The 17,750-nt window shown below is 37.8% G+C and overlaps 1 protein-coding gene across 22 annotated transcripts in view; it reads right to left on the bottom strand.

Moving 5' to 3' along the window:
* adgrb3 (adhesion G protein-coupled receptor B3) overlaps nt 1-17,750 on the bottom strand; it is a 110,714-nt gene that overhangs the window by 64,245 nt on the left and 28,719 nt on the right. For 8 of the 22 annotated variants that reach the window (XM_085800281.1, XM_085800284.1, XM_085800289.1 and 5 more), the window contains exon 3: nt 1,620-1,730. The exons of the other annotated variants lie outside the window; for them this stretch is intronic. In XM_085800281.1, the coding sequence (XP_085656407.1) occupies nt 1,620-1,730 (111 nt within the window). The remainder of the gene's footprint in view (nt 1-1,619; nt 1,731-17,750) is intronic. 22 annotated transcript variants of the gene reach the window in all.

Raw genomic sequence — 17,750 nt, 5'->3', positions numbered from 1 at the left:
GAAATTTTTGGCAAGCAGACTTTGAAGTAGTCTAACTCTGCATGCAAGACAGATTGTCATTGAATAATAAGCATATATATAGCCTAACTGTTAGTAAGGACGGTGGCCTTAGTTGTTACATTCATTCTGAGATCTTTTTTGAGTGAAATTGAAAAAGATTAATAAGAAGAAACAGCATTGAGCCTTTCAATATTCATGGTCCTATGGGGTCAGATATCAAGAAGCCATGAAATGCTAAATAAAGTTGTGTAATATGTGGAGGCAGTGGGGTGATTTCCAAAGCCATGGTAGCCTTAATGAAAAAAAGAATACATTATTTGGTGACAAGGGAATGGACAATCAAATTCCTACATCGGAGTAGTCACCGAATAATTGATGTTTGATTATGTTAAACCTTCAGGTGAAGTATTCATTCTCTTTGAGGCTTTATGCATTAGAGGAATAATTTAATACAAAGAGTAATAGTTTCAATTGCAGCTCTGAATACATTTATGTCATTGGAAGTCATCAAATCATGTTGGAATTTTCAAGCACAATATGCTTTAAAGTATTTCCTCAGCTTGTAGTATCAAGGACACATAGTTTCAGCCAAATAGGGATCTAAAAACCCTGCCCTTAATTTTGCAGATCATAAAATAGATTGAAAGGTGGATCAATTTGTTAAATGAGGCAGTACAGGGAGAGTAAATTGTGTGAGAATGAGAAACAGAAAAGCACGGCGATGCGACTGGACAGGGAAACAACATACCTCACAGTGTGTGTAAAATGGAGAGGTGTTAATGAGTATATGTTAGTACAGTGTGTATGTACAGTATTTATGGTGTGTCGCAAATTAAAATGGGAATGAAAGGAATTTTTTAAACAATGACAGCAATTTAAATGGAACAACACATGAAAAAAATTAAAACATTTCCCAAAAATAAAAATAAAGGATAAAAAAAATCTTAATAGCAGCTAGATCTAACCCACCCACTAAAAAAAAAATATTTTCTAGACAGATTAAATTAAAAAAGAAGTAAATGAAAGCAAAATTAAGGATTTGCTTTGACATTGTCACTTATTTGAATAATTTGTGATTTTTATCAAAAATGCTAAAGTGGTATGTTGTAAATGTCATTATGAATTTAACACAATTGCTTTTTTAACTTGATTAAGCCACATAGTTCCCATTTTATCTCTAAGGGCAGCATCTATCAGCTCAACCTTTGCCAAGTATGTGTTTCATATTTGGCTGAAGGGGTGGGTTTTTCATCGAATGACATTTAATTTATCACGCCTTGAAGGAAATGATTAACTACATCAGGGCCTAAGTTTTAAACTGCTGTTTAATTAATGTTCCATGAACATACTGTATGGGTAATCCACTTGCCAACTCACTATGTGACAAAAAAACAAACATTCCCACAAAACCCAATTATGTTCTGACTATAGTCAAAGTAAATACTCAGCGAAATGGGAAATTTATCTTCCTACTTCATATGTAACAATAGAGAATGAGTATAGGAAAAATAATAATGCAAAACATTTCCACTTAAAAGGTGCAGTACAAGAGAGAGCATGCATGATGAAATTAAGTTTAGTTGACAAAATAAAGTAAAGAAACATAACTATTGTATTACCAGTTTGTGCCATAAATTTAGCAGATTCAGCTTGCTCCTGCAGGGCCTTTGTGTCATGAACTGATCTTGGCCGCTGACTTTTTACTGTATGCTCTCCGATCATTCCATATTCTATGGGACAAAATAGAGGTTGATATGAAAGCTAGGCTTAAACATGATCTTCTGAGAACAAAAGCTTATTACATAATGTTTTTCAGGATGTTCGAAGCAACTGCAGTACATGGCTAGAAACAAAGACCACACAAGTTTGTATTTAATTTGTCCGTCTCTCTAGGGCATAGAACAATGCAACGGATTTATAAGGGTGAGTTGGAAGTATTAATTGAGCTTGAAAGCACAGCGTAGACACATAGCAAACATGCAAATAAACTCACATCGTTTTGTTGTTGATTTTTTTAAGACTCTATACACTTCATCAGACCAGCGCCCTCCCTCCCCACCCTCCTGCACACCCAGAAAAGAAAAGAAAAAAGGAAATGAAAGTAAAAATGTGTAAGCCATCAGAAAGCCACAGAGGAGGGGGTCATGGACATAACATGCTATTGATCCACAGTTTCCTCAACAGTTTGTCATCTTTGTAGGATTATTTCTTTCTCTTTTTGACCCAGTCCATATTGCCTTTTGTAAAATTAGACAAATGTATTCTGAGCTGTATTCATTACAGTGCATGCCCTCTTTGTTTCCCATAAAGGGACAAAGAGACAATGAGTTCTGACGCCACACTGAGAATAGTAATGCTAGTAATATTGCATGGAGTTCATAATTTGCATCAGCTGTTTTAAGTCAAGGCGACACTGTAAAACAACTGTTGTATTTTACTCTTCTAAATAGCTCATGCAAATTGTTTTTGAACTGTGTTTTAATTAAAAATAAAACTAGCATTGCTTTTGCCAGTGTGGTCCTATAATGAGGTGATTATATCATTTGCAAAGAGGCAATGCAGGTGATGCATCAACAACAAATTCACACATAGCTTATGTTAGTACATTAGACAATACAATGCATCAGCCATTGATAGGGAGGATGTTTAAATCGCCACTTCTAATATAGCCTGTAGCCTCAGATTCCTGTGTTTCTGTGAGCTGACCTCCCTGCACAGTGAGGCCTAGAGGAGGTAAAATCTGTCATTTCATCTGAGCATGTTCCACTGAAAGCTTGAATTTATAACTAATTATATGGAAAATTACTTGATTACTGGAAAAAAAAGGACAGCTGTTTGATCTGTGCATCAGACTGTTGGCATTAGCCAAATCATATAAACAAACACGTCCCATGATTGGATTAAGCAAAAATAAATAAATAAATCAAGGCAAAAAAAAAAAAAGTGACTCCAGTTTTCAGCTACGTTCAGCCAACAATCCCTTCCCATTATGACAGCATCAGGAAAACTGGGCTACTATTTTAATTCTAAAAAAAAAAAAAATTATAGGAAAAAGGCAACCAGGTAACACTGCGGCAGTTTGATGCTGATTTGTGTCATTTGTTGTTCAGGACCACGACTGCACAAAGTAACAAGCTCCAGAAGCATGTTCAAAGGTCTTTCACTCCGGTTTGATCGCGTCCATATCTGTTTTGCTCAAATTAAGTAAAAAGCACAGTGTGAACCCAGCACTGGACAAATAATGTGTAGGTACACTGATGTCTTGACAAACAGTGGGCAGTTGATCTAACAGCCAGTGGTGTAAGTCTAACTACTGCAGATACTTCGACACGTTATCTCTTTACTGCATTTGGTGCTCTACCCTGTGGTGTCTTGGATCATGAACCAATTCCCTTCTTTGGCAGAGTAAAAGCACAGTCAGACATTGTCAGCCTGAACGTCTGCTACTTTGCAGATCATATAAAAAAGCAGGGCACACTGCTGTTTAATGAATTTATACAAATGAAGCTTAACGCTAAAAGCTTTAAGATAGCATTAGCACTTTAATGCCATGTCTTTTGGTCATTAGAACTGGATGGACAAAATTGCATAGCTTCTTTTAACGCTTTTAGTTCTGCAAAATATGAGCAAATCAAAATACAGTCTAATGTTTGTTTTATCGTAACAAAGCATCTGGGTTGCTACCTTAACTACAGAGCTTTTAGAGTTTTGTGATTCTCATTAAAAGTCTCTGTATCAAAGAGGACAAACTGTAAAGTATATGGTGCTTGAGGCTTTTATCCTTTATCGTCTACTTCCAAACACTAATCAACACGACTGTCTTCACAAATCATTGCTCATAACTCCATCATACTTTTTTTGGAAAATGACTTGCCTTTGCAAAACATTGATCAGCTCATCCTATTAAACAGTGATGTTAGCCCTACAGTCAGTCACAGCCAATCTAATCTTCCTGTGAGCGGCTCATGATGACGAACACAACAAAGGCACTGCAACATGAAAGAGGTTATGAAATTGTCATTAAGTGTGATGTCAGTGAGTTACTCTAGTGACAAACAGTCATTATGGAAGACGCGCGGGATGAATCAAACGTCACAGATTGTTAAATAGAAGTTATCCATCATCGAGGATTCATCTTTTGTGATGAACGTTTGAGTAATTATATTTAAATCAGGCAGGACAGGGAGCTATTAAAACGGCTCAACCTGTTGGTACACAATTGAGAATTGGTTCATTTAGATCAGAAGAAGTCTCAGTTTTTAAGTGTGTGAGACTGGAGTCACATTTAATGTCACAAAACTGAGATGTTAATCCTAACATTGTGTTTCATTGAGCCCAAGGTAGAACAGCAAAGAGCAGGTCGTTGAAACATGGCATTAGAAAAGTACTGAGAAATAAGCACAACAGTTTAATTGAACTGCGAGGATTGTATTCAAGCCGATGGCGATATAACGGAAAACATGAGAGACAAACCAGAATTTTAGTAACAGGAAGGACAGGCTGCTGTCATTTGTCAAGTCAGCCCAAACAATGTGTCTCCATTGTTTTACAAGGCAAAAAGCTTCGATCATACATTTAGCATTATGTTGGTTTGAGACGACATTATTCTGAAGTTTTGGACTTGAACTTTCAGAGTGTGTGTTTTCAAGGAAATTAAATTCTAGATTGATGAGGTGCCTGCCCTTCAGTCAGGACTAAAGAGAATACTTATTGATATCCATCAACCATCATGCACCAACAACAACAGAGACAATGCCACTAAGAGAAATCCATCACTGGTTCAATCACTGCTTTCCTTCCTTTTGTGTGATGAGTGATTCATTGGCTTTGTTTTGCATGCACATAACCTTGGCACGTGCCACTGATAATTGAGCAAATAATTAAACGTCACATTTCTGCAGCAGTGACAGTGACCATTACAATTTTAAAGGCTACAGTAATGAAATATAGAAGTAGTATCTTTTTTTTTTAAGAATTCCCCAACATATTTGTATGGGATTAAATACATTTTGTGTAAAATAAGGTGCTGAATTGCCTGGATGACCTTGGTAGACAGATCAGCAGTAACCACATTTCCTTCTATTATAGGCAAAAACCTGTTAGGCTATAGGCATTTGGCTTTTTGTAGCAATCATTTAAAAATGGAAGGGAAGAAAATCAGAAAGGAGCAGCTTCTGAAGAATGGTTTCATATACTATATTCTAACAAGGAGACCACAATTGTATTATGAACTATTGTAATTGCATGGAATCGGTAATAACTGGGGGAACATTTGGAATTAAATATGTACAAAGAGGTGTCATACTGTATAGGCGAGCTTCTTTATGAGATACTGCAATGGAAAGGCAGTGTGTTGCTTTTATCGAACAAAATTAAGCTAAAGGGCATCATTAACATCATAACTTGTCAGCATACTGCGATGAAGCAGTTGTCTGTACTGTATAGACTCACTCGCATATAGAAACAAGATTACCTCTTCTCTTATCCCAGCTTTGTATTTTCACACAGTAATGTCCCCTTTTTTCTCCTTGGTGCAGTGTGTATTTCCCTTAAGAATAAATACCAAACTCCACCACATAGTAAAGAGTGATGAGAAGTCTAAATGTCAGGTAGAGAGACAAGCTCACCTGTGAATCTGCTAAGTGAGCATGAATGTCCAGCTATAGTAATGTGTCTCTGTGTAATTGTTAACATTAGCAGCTCCTAACATCCAGGCAGGGTGGGCAACATCCTATAATGCTCAGAAACTATGACTCTAGACTGACAAGTCTTTATCTTTTTATCTTAGGAGCCTCTTAGACTACTAAATCCAGGTACCATTTTGCCTTTTTTTTTTTTTTTAGAAGACCTTAATTCACTAAAGAAGTGGTAGAATTATCACTCCATTCAGTTTAACTATGTAACATCAAACCTGCAATTACTTCCAGTAAGTGCAAAAAAGAAAAAAAAGAATCATTTAAAAAGGTACACACAAGGTCTGCTTTTTGACATCACGCTGTGCCATTGGTTTATAATGGCAGCCATTTTTCCAGCTTTTCAGGGATTATCAACAAATCAGGTGAGAAATAAAGGAGGCGGAAATTAGATAATGCTACTTTGAGCAGGAATACCTCCCTCTCAAAGACGCTGAAATGATTGGCTCGCTAGACTTGTGAGTCTGGCTCCTTTGCAACCTGATCTTACCATGAGATATGTCTGGCCGCTCTAAAAAGGAAAAGTACTCTTCTGGTTCAATCAGCTTTGGAAGCTGATCTCCAGGGGTGCATCTGTTAGCAAAGCCAGACCTGCATGCAGACGTGGCAGCTGTGGAGCGGCTAAAACAACCAAAATCTCCAGCCAAAATTTTAACAAAATGTCTGCTCAAATTACCGGCTATGCAGGCGCAACAGCCTAGTCATCGCTGGGCTGCAACCTCAGCAGGTGACAATAAATTAAGCTTACAACAGAGGGCTACCAGGGCACGGAGTTTGAGGCAACTGTGTTACTGTATGAGCTGAGGCAGTAGAGGCTTTCATCAGTGTCAGAGGTGTGCAAACATGGATAGAGCTGGACACTCTTTTCTTGCCCTAGCCAAACTATTTATGAGAGCCTGATATGGTGGGCTCAGAGCTTCCCTGACCCTTCACAGCTCACTGATGCTTTCAAGCTTAATTAGTGGCCATATTTACAAAGATATTCACGCTTGATTTTAATTAATGTCCTACTACTTAGTACACGCGCTACACATTAACAAACAAATAAAGACTCGGTACACAATCAAAGAGAATGAAAGTTCCCTCGGTCCATGACCTTTGTCATCACTGAGGCTTTGATCCACTGCATGCAGGGAATTTTAAGCCGAAGCACTGGCAGTGATCACGCCATCCGCACAGAGTCCAGTGGAAGACATTTCATTTCCAGGTTCATCTTCACTGTGTGGACACGTTCCATGTGTAATTTTATTGAAAGGCAGTAAAAGCCAGCCTCATGTCCAACGACTGATGTGTCTAACCTTGCATGAAATGAGCCTTTACTCAGAAGCCCTTATGAGTAGCTCCTATCAGGGGTGCTCCGCTTACTGCCCTCCATGCATTCCTGCCTGACTGACTGCCTGTCACAAATGTAGCTCTTAATGAGAGGCACTTCATTACTACTGCACTTTGAAGAGTGTAAGTTCCCAAAATAGAGACAAGTGCACAGTCCATGCAGACCAGGAAAAGGGATACCTCCCTATCCCACGCCTGTCTTTCATCCATTCCCCAACAGCTGAGCCACTGAGGCTGGCCAATTTTGGTCAAATAAAGTCGTATTTCTGGGCTGTAAGGTGTTTAAACTAAATTTGTAGATTTATTGGACCTCAGTTTGGACTTCTGTTTACAGTGGAAATAGTTGCACATAAAAGGACATTAACCTTTACAAAAGGTAATATTGAGCACTTGCTGAAACAGTTGTAATATAATTTAAGGGTGTACAAACTCATTTGTCCCAACACCTGCTCATTGACTTGATTTTTTTTTTTTTTTGTGAAGGTATTAAATCGAAACATCAATGCAGAAAAATTATCAAAGCCTGTCCTGGTTCATCATGGATATTTCTCTACAGAAAAAAAACCCAAAACATAACGCTTACAATTAATAGTAGGATCATACAATAAAGAGAGAAGGAAACATTAATTACAAAAACACATTCCAGGGGAAAACAAATAGAAAATCAATCATTCTGTGTTACAGTAGAAAAAAAATACATTACATAAAAAAACATCAAATATACATTTAGTCATAAGTAAAGTATATATTTTTCCACTATGTTTTATTTATGCCAACATTTCAGAGGCAGGACTGTACATTTAGATTTTCTCAGAGTAAGTGTTTAAGACAAAACTATGAAAGTCTACTCTTCAATGTAAAAAAAATCAAAATCAAAATGATGATGAGTGATTATGATGTAATGAATATGCTAATTTTAGCTCATAAATACACTTCCACATCCAGACTGAATCGTAAAAACATTACTCCAACCTTAAAATCCAGCTATGACTCAGACACTATCTTATAAATCCACTCCAGTGTCCTCGATGTATCTTCTTTCAGCTATTATACAAATCCTTCACTATTGGTTGGACCATATGCTTGAGCCAATCTAAAAAACTCAATTAGTCCTTCATTAAGAAAATGAGGGGGTTGCACAGAATCAGATACAAATTACGAATTGTCCTCTGAGACATACAATTATCCATCATATTCCTTCTGCCATCTGTTTGCTTCCTGTTGACTCTCCTAATGACTTAGATTGAAGCCAAATTAAAATTCTGTGCAACTTCTACTGCACCTCATTGAAAAGTCATGTGAACCTGCCTGAAAATTGAGCGAGACAAGCTTCCAGAATACAGTCTGTCGTAAGCAGAGAGCATATATTAGTTTGTATCACTGATGTGCAGGCAAATGAGTGGCTACCGGGGATCACACTGATAGTTTCCAGCACAATGCTAAATCACAAGGTTATTGAGCAGTACCTCACAAAGCAACCTAGATGGAGCTCTGACGTTATCAAAGCACAGGATCAAGAAGCCCTGTTGCTGGGTGCCGTGAGCAGATCATTCCTCCTCTTTTCCATACACTTAAGGGAACAGGCTTCAGCTGTCTGTTTTCATATCGTTTCAACTCGGCCAAACGGCTATAAATTGAATATCTGCTCTGTCAAAAGCCACGCAGTCCAGATGCATATTTCACAGTCTAAATGTTACGTATGTGCTATAATAAACTGCCAGCTCAGGAAACAGAAGTATCATCCACATTACAGTGGTTATAAACAATTGCTTGCTTATCACTCTTGGGGAAAGAAGACTTCATTTTGGCTAAAACAGGAGGGGAGGAAAATTGAAAACAACAACAAATGAAGATACTCATTTTCTCTTCATCTATTCTGGGTTTTCACGACGATGTACCCTTTGCATGATAATGTGAGCAGTGTGTCGCGCTTTCGGCTCAGCTGCATGATGCTATCGGAAAATGGATCCGCCTATGGAGCATTTTTAAAGCGGAAGCAATGCCAAGATCGCAGCTTATAACTTGCAAAATCACCCGCCTTTTCAAAAAGCAACACTGCTGAACCACCCGTGACTAAAAGTGGGGCTGCTGCAGGGACACAACTGAAAGGACCACTGTGCACTGACAGAAACAAGGATGGAAGCGGATTACTAATGAAACCATTTTAGACAGAGAAGTTATGTTACATGAATAGTATAGAAACACACACACTCTGTGAAACACTGAGGCTCTCTCATATCTGGGACACTAGTCTCATGCTTAAAGCATTTGATGAAATATTCTCTTGTAAGTTCTGGCCAGTTGCCTCAAAACAAGATTTATTTATTTGTTTGAAAAGCAGGATATGATCTTGATATATGGTTGTAATTTTTTGCATAATTACCCCTTTGTGTTATGTTTACTACAATGCTTTTGTGACTGGATAGCGGAAAACTATGGAAACTGCACTTGGCATCAGTATACAAACACACAACCCCAGTAGATGACCTGGCAGTCATGCACACTGCCAAGCTCAACGCCACCATGCCAAGCAATGCATCTGTCAAGTGAGAAACATGACACATTTTTTAGCACCTTTGTGACTGCAGCCAATTTTCAAAGAGCATACTTTGTCCTTTTCTGAGCCATTTTGCTTGGCATATCAAGTAGTGACCTTCGGTTTAATAGAGTCATGGATTAGCCTCCATGGAAATTCCTCACTAATAAACGGAAAATGATACACCTAAGAAATTAAAAGAGAAAAACACAATATGGACTCCGTAACCATGGAGGCAAATGTGGTCGGATGACCATATTTCGTAGCGAGATAAATCATTTCCAACAGCCCCTAATGAGACTTTCATAATTCATGCTGTCAGCTTTTCCACAGCACCAATCATGTCTGATCCTTTTGCAGTGGTAAAACCCACTGCTTCAGACTGCCACCCTGCATCTATCAGCACAGGGAACATTGTGTCATATGCAAGTTAGTCATGAGGAAGATGCCTGCAACATGCCCTGTCTTGGCTCATTGGCTAAGCTCATGTTAAAGCAAATACGCTCTCCAAAATAATTACAAGGACACAGTGGCAATGCTGAAATGTCCTCAGACAAGAACACAACAGCAGAGCGCAATGGGATTTTTATTTAATGGATTCTGATGCCAAGGCTGAGAATATGAGAACCATCATAGTTATTACAAGTTTCAAAGTCATGCATGGTTGCACTGGACTATAATTACTATTTGTATTATTTTTTTTAATAATGTATCAAATATAGTGTCACTAATTTAATTTGAACATACCCCTTTCAAGAGAATTAATATTGAAATTTCATTTAATTTTAAAGTAATATCTAAGTTTGGAGTAGGAAGGTAGATACAGTATTCAACTAAAAGAACACACAAACTATGCATTAAGTGCTATAGATTATTATTTATAGGATTTACCCTTTATTTATCAAATCTATTCTATTCTATTGGGCTTTGACAGACAATCTGATGATTTTTAATTATTTCTTTTCAGTGATGCCCACATTCCTCTAACCTGTACTATTTCCCCTCTTTATTTAGACTGTTGTAAAGTGTTGAGGGAGAGAGAGAATTGGAAAACCCTTCAGGGACTCAATCCCAGGACAAGGGGCTGTGTAGTTCAAGAGTCACGGGATTTAACCACTTGACGATCTATGGAAACCCAGTAAATTCCTGAGACAAACACAGCTCACCATGTGACCATGCACTTGTATTTTATCTGACTCACTTTATCTTCTGTGAAATGTCTCCTCTAGTCCTTTTTTCCCCCAAATAGTTTTGGAAAAGAGGCAAAGACAAATGAATGGACACATTGTCAGAGTCGCTAAAGCCTACAGTACAGTATCACACTGTAAAGGTCATACGATAAAATACGATCAAAACTAAACTGTACCAACTGGCCGAGCATACTGACTGGTGGTTTTCAAGTTTAATGCATCTATTCACAGTCTTATTTTTCAAACTTTTGCAATCCTATATCAAAGAGATGCTAAGTACTGTTAAAGTAAGAGAGCAAAGAAGCATTATCTTAATGTTAAATTATGCTGAATAGCGCTGTTGAAATTATGCTGAGTCTTTGTGGAGGATAATTGTAATTTCAGTAGGCCAAAGTAATTGTGTGGTATAAGAAAATGAAGGGTGCATTAAAAAAAATGAATAATTTATTCATGATGTTTTTTTTTATTTTTGTATCCTGTAAAAGGTCTCCGGTTATTATCCACTAGAGGCCTTTGGAATCATGCTTATAAAAGCTGATGAAAGACCTGTAAACAAATAATAGAACCATTTCCATTCATTTCCACGTTTGTCGTTTTTGGGTCTCCTCGACTATTATAGAGGCCAAGGTGTCAAACAGATGCAAAGTGAGTTATGTATGAACAGCTGTGTTGCCAGTGGTGGTGTGAGGTAAACCAAACACATCATTGTGTTGGGCTAAAGTGGTTCAGTTATTAATAGGAAAAAAAAAAGAAAAAGCATCAGTAAAGTTGCTCCATTTTCCTCATCTGACAATGTGGCGTTTACAAAGATGTCCCCTGTAGTCTGTGACGTCTTTCTGAGCATTAACTGGATTATTAAACACATTTACACACAGATTATTACACAAGGAAATTAGGTTACTGCGATTCTTCAATCAAGCTATTGCTTTGGTGTGGGTATTTCTCCATTGTTGTGTTGCAGTGCACTGTAACCATGCCAAAGACATCAAATATCCATGTGCATTTACATGAATAAATAAACATGCACTAAAGGTAATAAATCAAGATCTAAATGAAAAAAATGAGAACAAACTCTCCTAAATAGCCGCCAGCAAACACTCTACAACTAGAAAGGAGTATTAATCTGTGATGTCTGAACCTGCTGGCTCTTTATAAGAACCATTTCCAATGTTACCCAGCCACTAGCGCAGTAGAATTAGAGCTTAAATTCGTAGTTTATTGAGGTCAGGTTATGAATTCTGGAAAAAGAAGCTATTACAACTTTCAGAATGATGTCTTTCGGCCACGTGGAGCTGCCAAAGTGCAGAGCTGCCTGCAGGCAGATTGAAATATGCTGTAAACAAGAGTAAAAGAAATTTAACTCAGTAGCTTGAAAGAGGAAATGTGATCAGTATATGACCAGACTTCGACCACGTGACTTTTGCAAAGAAGGCCTCATCAGACAACAGGAAAAGGCTTGAGTCTAATCAGGTGGCTTTTAAAGAGGAGGAACTCAAAAGTGTGTCTCAATCCAACTCCAAGTCCAACTTTGCATAACCAGCCTGAATCAAATCCTAGATGGAGTATGAAATGACTTATCAGTGACAGCTCCTTGTTAAACGCAGCAGCAGAAGCAGCCAAGAGTGACATTAGTATTGAAAATTAATTGTTTTTTAATGTGCACGTCTCTATCGTCCACCACATAGACATGCACCATTACTGTGGTCAATTAGCCATTCAACGTCTTACCGTTGGCCAATGTATGGAATCGATTACCACACCACAAGCTTTCCCTGCAGCCACCCAGAATATTAATTGTTACTAACAAGAGGAAAGAAAAACTCAACAAAGTGAGTTAAATCAGTTTTAACCTAAACCTGACTGCTGAATTATTTTAACACAAAAAGCTCACCATGCAATTTCACGTTACCAGCTCTATACACATATTGTACAGAGGTACAGCTGGTCAGTATAATTAGTGTGCAAAACAAGCACCATTCTAAATCTTATTATTAAAACTTCAATTTTACTGTCTGGATATGGGAGGAAATAAAGCCCCTTCAGCCTGGCTTCAGAGCCTTTTTAGCTATGATGACATTAAGGATGATTGAAGTGCATTATCTGGGCACACAATGGCTGCTGTCCATTCAGCTGTGCTCTGCAGAGCAGTGAAATAGGGAGCTGGCGACACACTTGCTGCAGAGGAACGCAGAGTTTTAAAGGCCCATGACACTTCAGTCCTCCCCACCACCCCAATGGTTTGGCTGAATAGCTCTGACTCTATGGGCGAGTTCATGTTATTGTCGATGTACCTGTCTGATATCCAGTCAAAGAGCTCGGGTCCTCTGCCTCTCTGCAAAAGTGCTGTAAGCCTTTTAAAAAGGAGGTAATTTAAAAGATATCCCTTTCTTCAATTCACTGATGGTACCAGGTGAAGCGGTTAATTTGCTGAGAATAATCTGTCATGGCCACGGCAAGTATTCTACATAATGTCTCTCAGTTTATTGGGCTCTTGCTTGGATGGATATGACAAAATGACTCGCCATTGTTTTAATTCATCAAAGTGGAATAACTTCTGATTTTGTGAGACAGCCTGTGGCTGTGCATTACCATTATTAGGCATTAAATAGCCTAAATGCATGTGTACATTTGATCTGGCATTACATACAGTACAGCCACTTGTTCATAATGTGTGTTTTCTCACACAACAAACATACGTGTGATCTGTGAACCTTAATGGCAAAACCATATCCTTGCACTTCTGTTAGAGCAGCCTTAATGAGCTTTTCTATGCAAAAAAAGTAGCCCCATGCATACATTTTTTTCTAGTTTAATCAGCAAAAGAGAAAAAAAAGCTGTCTTCTCATGCACTCTCTTGCTCTAATCTAATTAGAATTTATTAAACTAGACAAAAGTTCAAGGACATCAATGGCCACATTTTTCTCCACACACGGTGTTGGCTAGTTAGACAGTAGAGAAGGAAAGTACAGCAAATGGAGAAAATGAACCATTTCAGTCTTGACTATCTTTTCACCTCATTATGGTATTTAGAGGCACTGATGAATGCATATTTTCTGAATTCCCTCTGATTTTAAACCAGGCAGCACTGAATGGTCACATAAATCAACCATATTCAGCCAGTAATTGAATCTCTGTGGACATAAGATGATATAAAAATAGAGGGTAATCAAAGGGCACAATGTTCTATTCATGTATACAGAATATTATGTACACTGAAAGCAGACCATCAGGATTACGAATGAGTCTTCCTTCCATAAACTCTGTCCACATAATAAATGCTACGTGTAAATGTGAAAATGAAACCTCTGCATTTGCAAAATTTAATTGTATAATATACAGAATAATGCATGGGAAGAAAACCTAAGCTGCAAGTGATGAAAAATCTCACTACAGATGCTTTCTCAGTCACAATTGGAGAGGTGAATTATATATAAACAAAAATATGACTTGTCACATGAGCTCTGGTAATTGATTTTGCAGTTTGTAATCCAGGGTACATTGTGTATATCTTTTTAACATTCTTCTAATAATAATTTTCCCTGTGTAGTTTTGATTTAAAACTTTCGATGGGACTACTAAAAGTTCATTAGTAGCCATTTGGATAAAATGCCAAGTTTCTGAATTGTCTTGTGAACTTGCTGCTGCTTGTTAAAAAAAAAAAAAAAAAGAAGAAGAAGAAAAAAAAGAACTCGACATTATAAATTTAAAAACACCACAGATATGCAAATGTTCTGGGATTGGGCACCACTGCTGCCGTACAACTCGATGCATTATGTTTTATGACTAGACACAAACAGCCAAAAATGTCAGTATGACAACAGATCTGTAAACTAAGAAACGTGGATACAAAATATGAAGTGAAGACATGAAAAGCCTTGCTATTGTTGTTGTTGTTGAGGGTTATTTTTATGACCAAACCTCTCACAGTCTTGGATGTGATCTCAGTTTGTCTGGAGAACTTCATTGTTGTCTGAAATATTAATGATCCCAAATCCCAAGCATATCCTTCAGGAGAACTCTAGAAAAAGCTTTTGCACTTTGACAGTAGAGAACGCGTCAATTAGAGAATGCAATCCTACACGCTTGGAGCTATGCATGGCCTTGTTCTCCCCTTTTTTTGCTCCAAAGGACCAGTTCTTGACCGCATATTTCATTGCCATGTGGGTCAACAACACATTTCGAGGAAGTACGCACTTTTATATATAGGCTAGTAGATTGATTTTCATTTACATTAAACTGTGCAGTTAACATGTACAGGATCTGGTGCTGGTTTAGCTGAAGGTCCGCCATCCTGGAATTATTGGAAATGATCACATCAGTCTCCCTTTGCCAACATAAACCTACTGTATCACCATGCTTAGAGAAAAATATTCAATAACCTGATTTGTCAATTGACAGAAAATTGGTTGCAGTTTTGAAACGACAGTACAATGCCTTGCGTTGTTGTTAAGTAAACTGAATATGATGTGGACTCATATTTTCATTGTAGTGGCTATAGTCTTCACCTGTTTTCTTCTTTTACCACCTCTGTTTGCTTCCATGTATAATGCCTGTTATTTACAGTAAGCTCATCGATAAAAAAAAAAAATCATCTCACACAATAGTAAGACTGCAATATGGAGCAAGCAAGCGTCACTCAATAGCATGAGGCAGTGCCATTTGAGGTTATGGGCAAAATGTCAGATTACAGACGCTCCTGAATGACAGACTGATTGACTGACTGTCTGACTGATCAATGCGTTCATACCTCACATTTATTAGTTTCTGGCAACACACAGAATACTTTGCTGTGCTTAGAACAGCACTAGTCAAGTTGCTGTATTGATGTTCTGGGAATGAAAACGCAAGACTGACAGGAGTCTGATCTGACTAAAATGGGGTGGCATCAAGAGCAGGCAATCACCTTCAGAGGAGGGAAGGTTGTTGACGTGTCCCGCCTTTTTCTTCTGTAACAGAGAGCCAGAGTTCTGCTGTCTTTTTAAAGTAACCTCTTTACCAACCGTGACAGTCTGTGGCTGGTATTGTTTTCACCTTATGAGGAAGTGTGTATGTGTGTGAGTGAGATTATAACAAAATGTGGTTCTGGAGTAGGGCTGCATGATATATCGTTTTACATCGCACATTGTGATACATGTGTGATACCCACATTGCAGAATGTGCGGTGTTTTCTCTCTCTTTTTTTAACATTTCAACTTTTGTTTTGCTTCAGAAAAGCTCTATAGTATATAAGGTTTATATGTCTTTTGTCATCTGTCTCTCTGTTTCTATAACATTAAAAATTGTAATAATTTGACAGTCCTTAGTTTTCAATATCGCAATATATATTGCAGAAAATGAAAATATTGCAATGTAATTGTTCCAATATCGTGCAGCCCTATTCTGGAGACACCTATTGTAGTGGGAACTACCACAGAGAGAGTTTTGAGTACTTTGGCAGGTGTTTATATGACTTTATCAGCGTGATCGTGTCTTAACCGTGTGGGTCAGAACATCAAAATGTTGACGTTGTCAAGGCTGTCTGTGGTTCACACTGGTCTCAGCCAGGCAGCGTCTTTTCTCAGTGTAATTCTCATTGATTTTAGAAAAAGCTGAAATATGAAACTTTAATTTATTTCTATGTTCAAGGCTAAATCAGCGAGTGTTATTGATATTGGACAGAAGAGTCGACTCGTGCTTTTATTATTTTTACAGAGACATCAAATCATTTTGTTTTTACTCAATATCTCTGATGGGCTTATGATGGCATGCCCAAGTCTCATGGGCACTGTAGTTGTTTATAGCTCATAAACTCCTCATTGTAATACAAATATAAATTTGTATATCGAAATTTATATATCTACAAACCATACACCAGCCACTTGCTCTAATCCACTCTAAAGTAAACAAATGCTATGCTAGTTTTTCATTGGCTTTTTCTTCTTTTCCCCCCATGGCTTGGAGGAACTAGTCCAACAGCTCCCACACAGCTCCTGTGCTCCAATCTTTATTTCCAGACTGAATCATAAGTCCCACTCCCAAGTCCCAACCAGCCAACCAGCCAGCTATCCATCACAAGCCTCATGGGCTCAGTTATACAAGACGTCCCTTTACTGGGCATTTGATATGACTGACAGTTGTAATGTTTTTCCGATGCTTGGCTAACCTTCTCAGACATCTGTTAAGTAAAACAGTAAGGCTTAATCTGTATCGGATATCTCAACCTAAGTTTGGTAATGTCTTGCCAGGATGGCACCATACAAAATGTTTCTGGAGATTAAATGGGTAGCTACTAAAATAAAATCACTCGTACCACACCATAGATTACAAATAAATTAGCAATTCTCATTTATAATAGGATTGCTTATGTCATGTTATTGATTTGTCTTCTCCCACAAGGCAACATTTTGATTGTTTGTTGTGATTTCTCCCATTAAAAAGCAACATATTTGCACTAAATGTCTAAATAGCCATTTTTCATGACAACAATAAATATTCCCTGCTGTTTATTTCTAGTGGCGTATCCAAAGCAGACAGGAGTGATATTTACTGTAGGCATGCAGATGTATTTGCTGACAGCTACTGCCACCATTGGTCCTAACATAGGAACGAAAATGAATTATTTTGAGATTAGTCTTTAAAAATAAAACAAAGTCCCTTTTTGATTAGATATTCCTCACCAGTCGGGCATAAAATGAACATTACTACAACTGGCAGGATACCCAGCAGGAGTGGTGCTAAGTGAAGGTTAGTTTCTCATAATGTATAACTGAGAAATTTACACAAAACAAAAAAGGAAATATAAAAAAACCTTTGCTCAATAAAAAATACCCTTTGCGCAGTGAAGATAATAATTTGTAAATATGGAGAATACATGTAGCTTTTTTATCTAATACACAGTGACATGAAAACTACTGAGCCTAGACTCTTCCTCCATGACTATATTTATAAGTTAATGCAAAATGCAATACGTTCATTTGAAGTTGGAGCAATCAGCAATTTTGATGTCTCTAGGCACCCTGC

This window comes from Trachurus japonicus, chromosome 15 (genome assembly GCF_045865225.1).
Source record: "Trachurus japonicus isolate A0001 chromosome 15, Traja_1.0".
In the NCBI taxonomy this organism is placed as follows: domain Eukaryota; kingdom Metazoa; phylum Chordata; class Actinopteri; order Carangiformes; family Carangidae; genus Trachurus; species Trachurus japonicus.
This window is presented reverse-complemented; position numbering and strand designations above follow the sequence as displayed.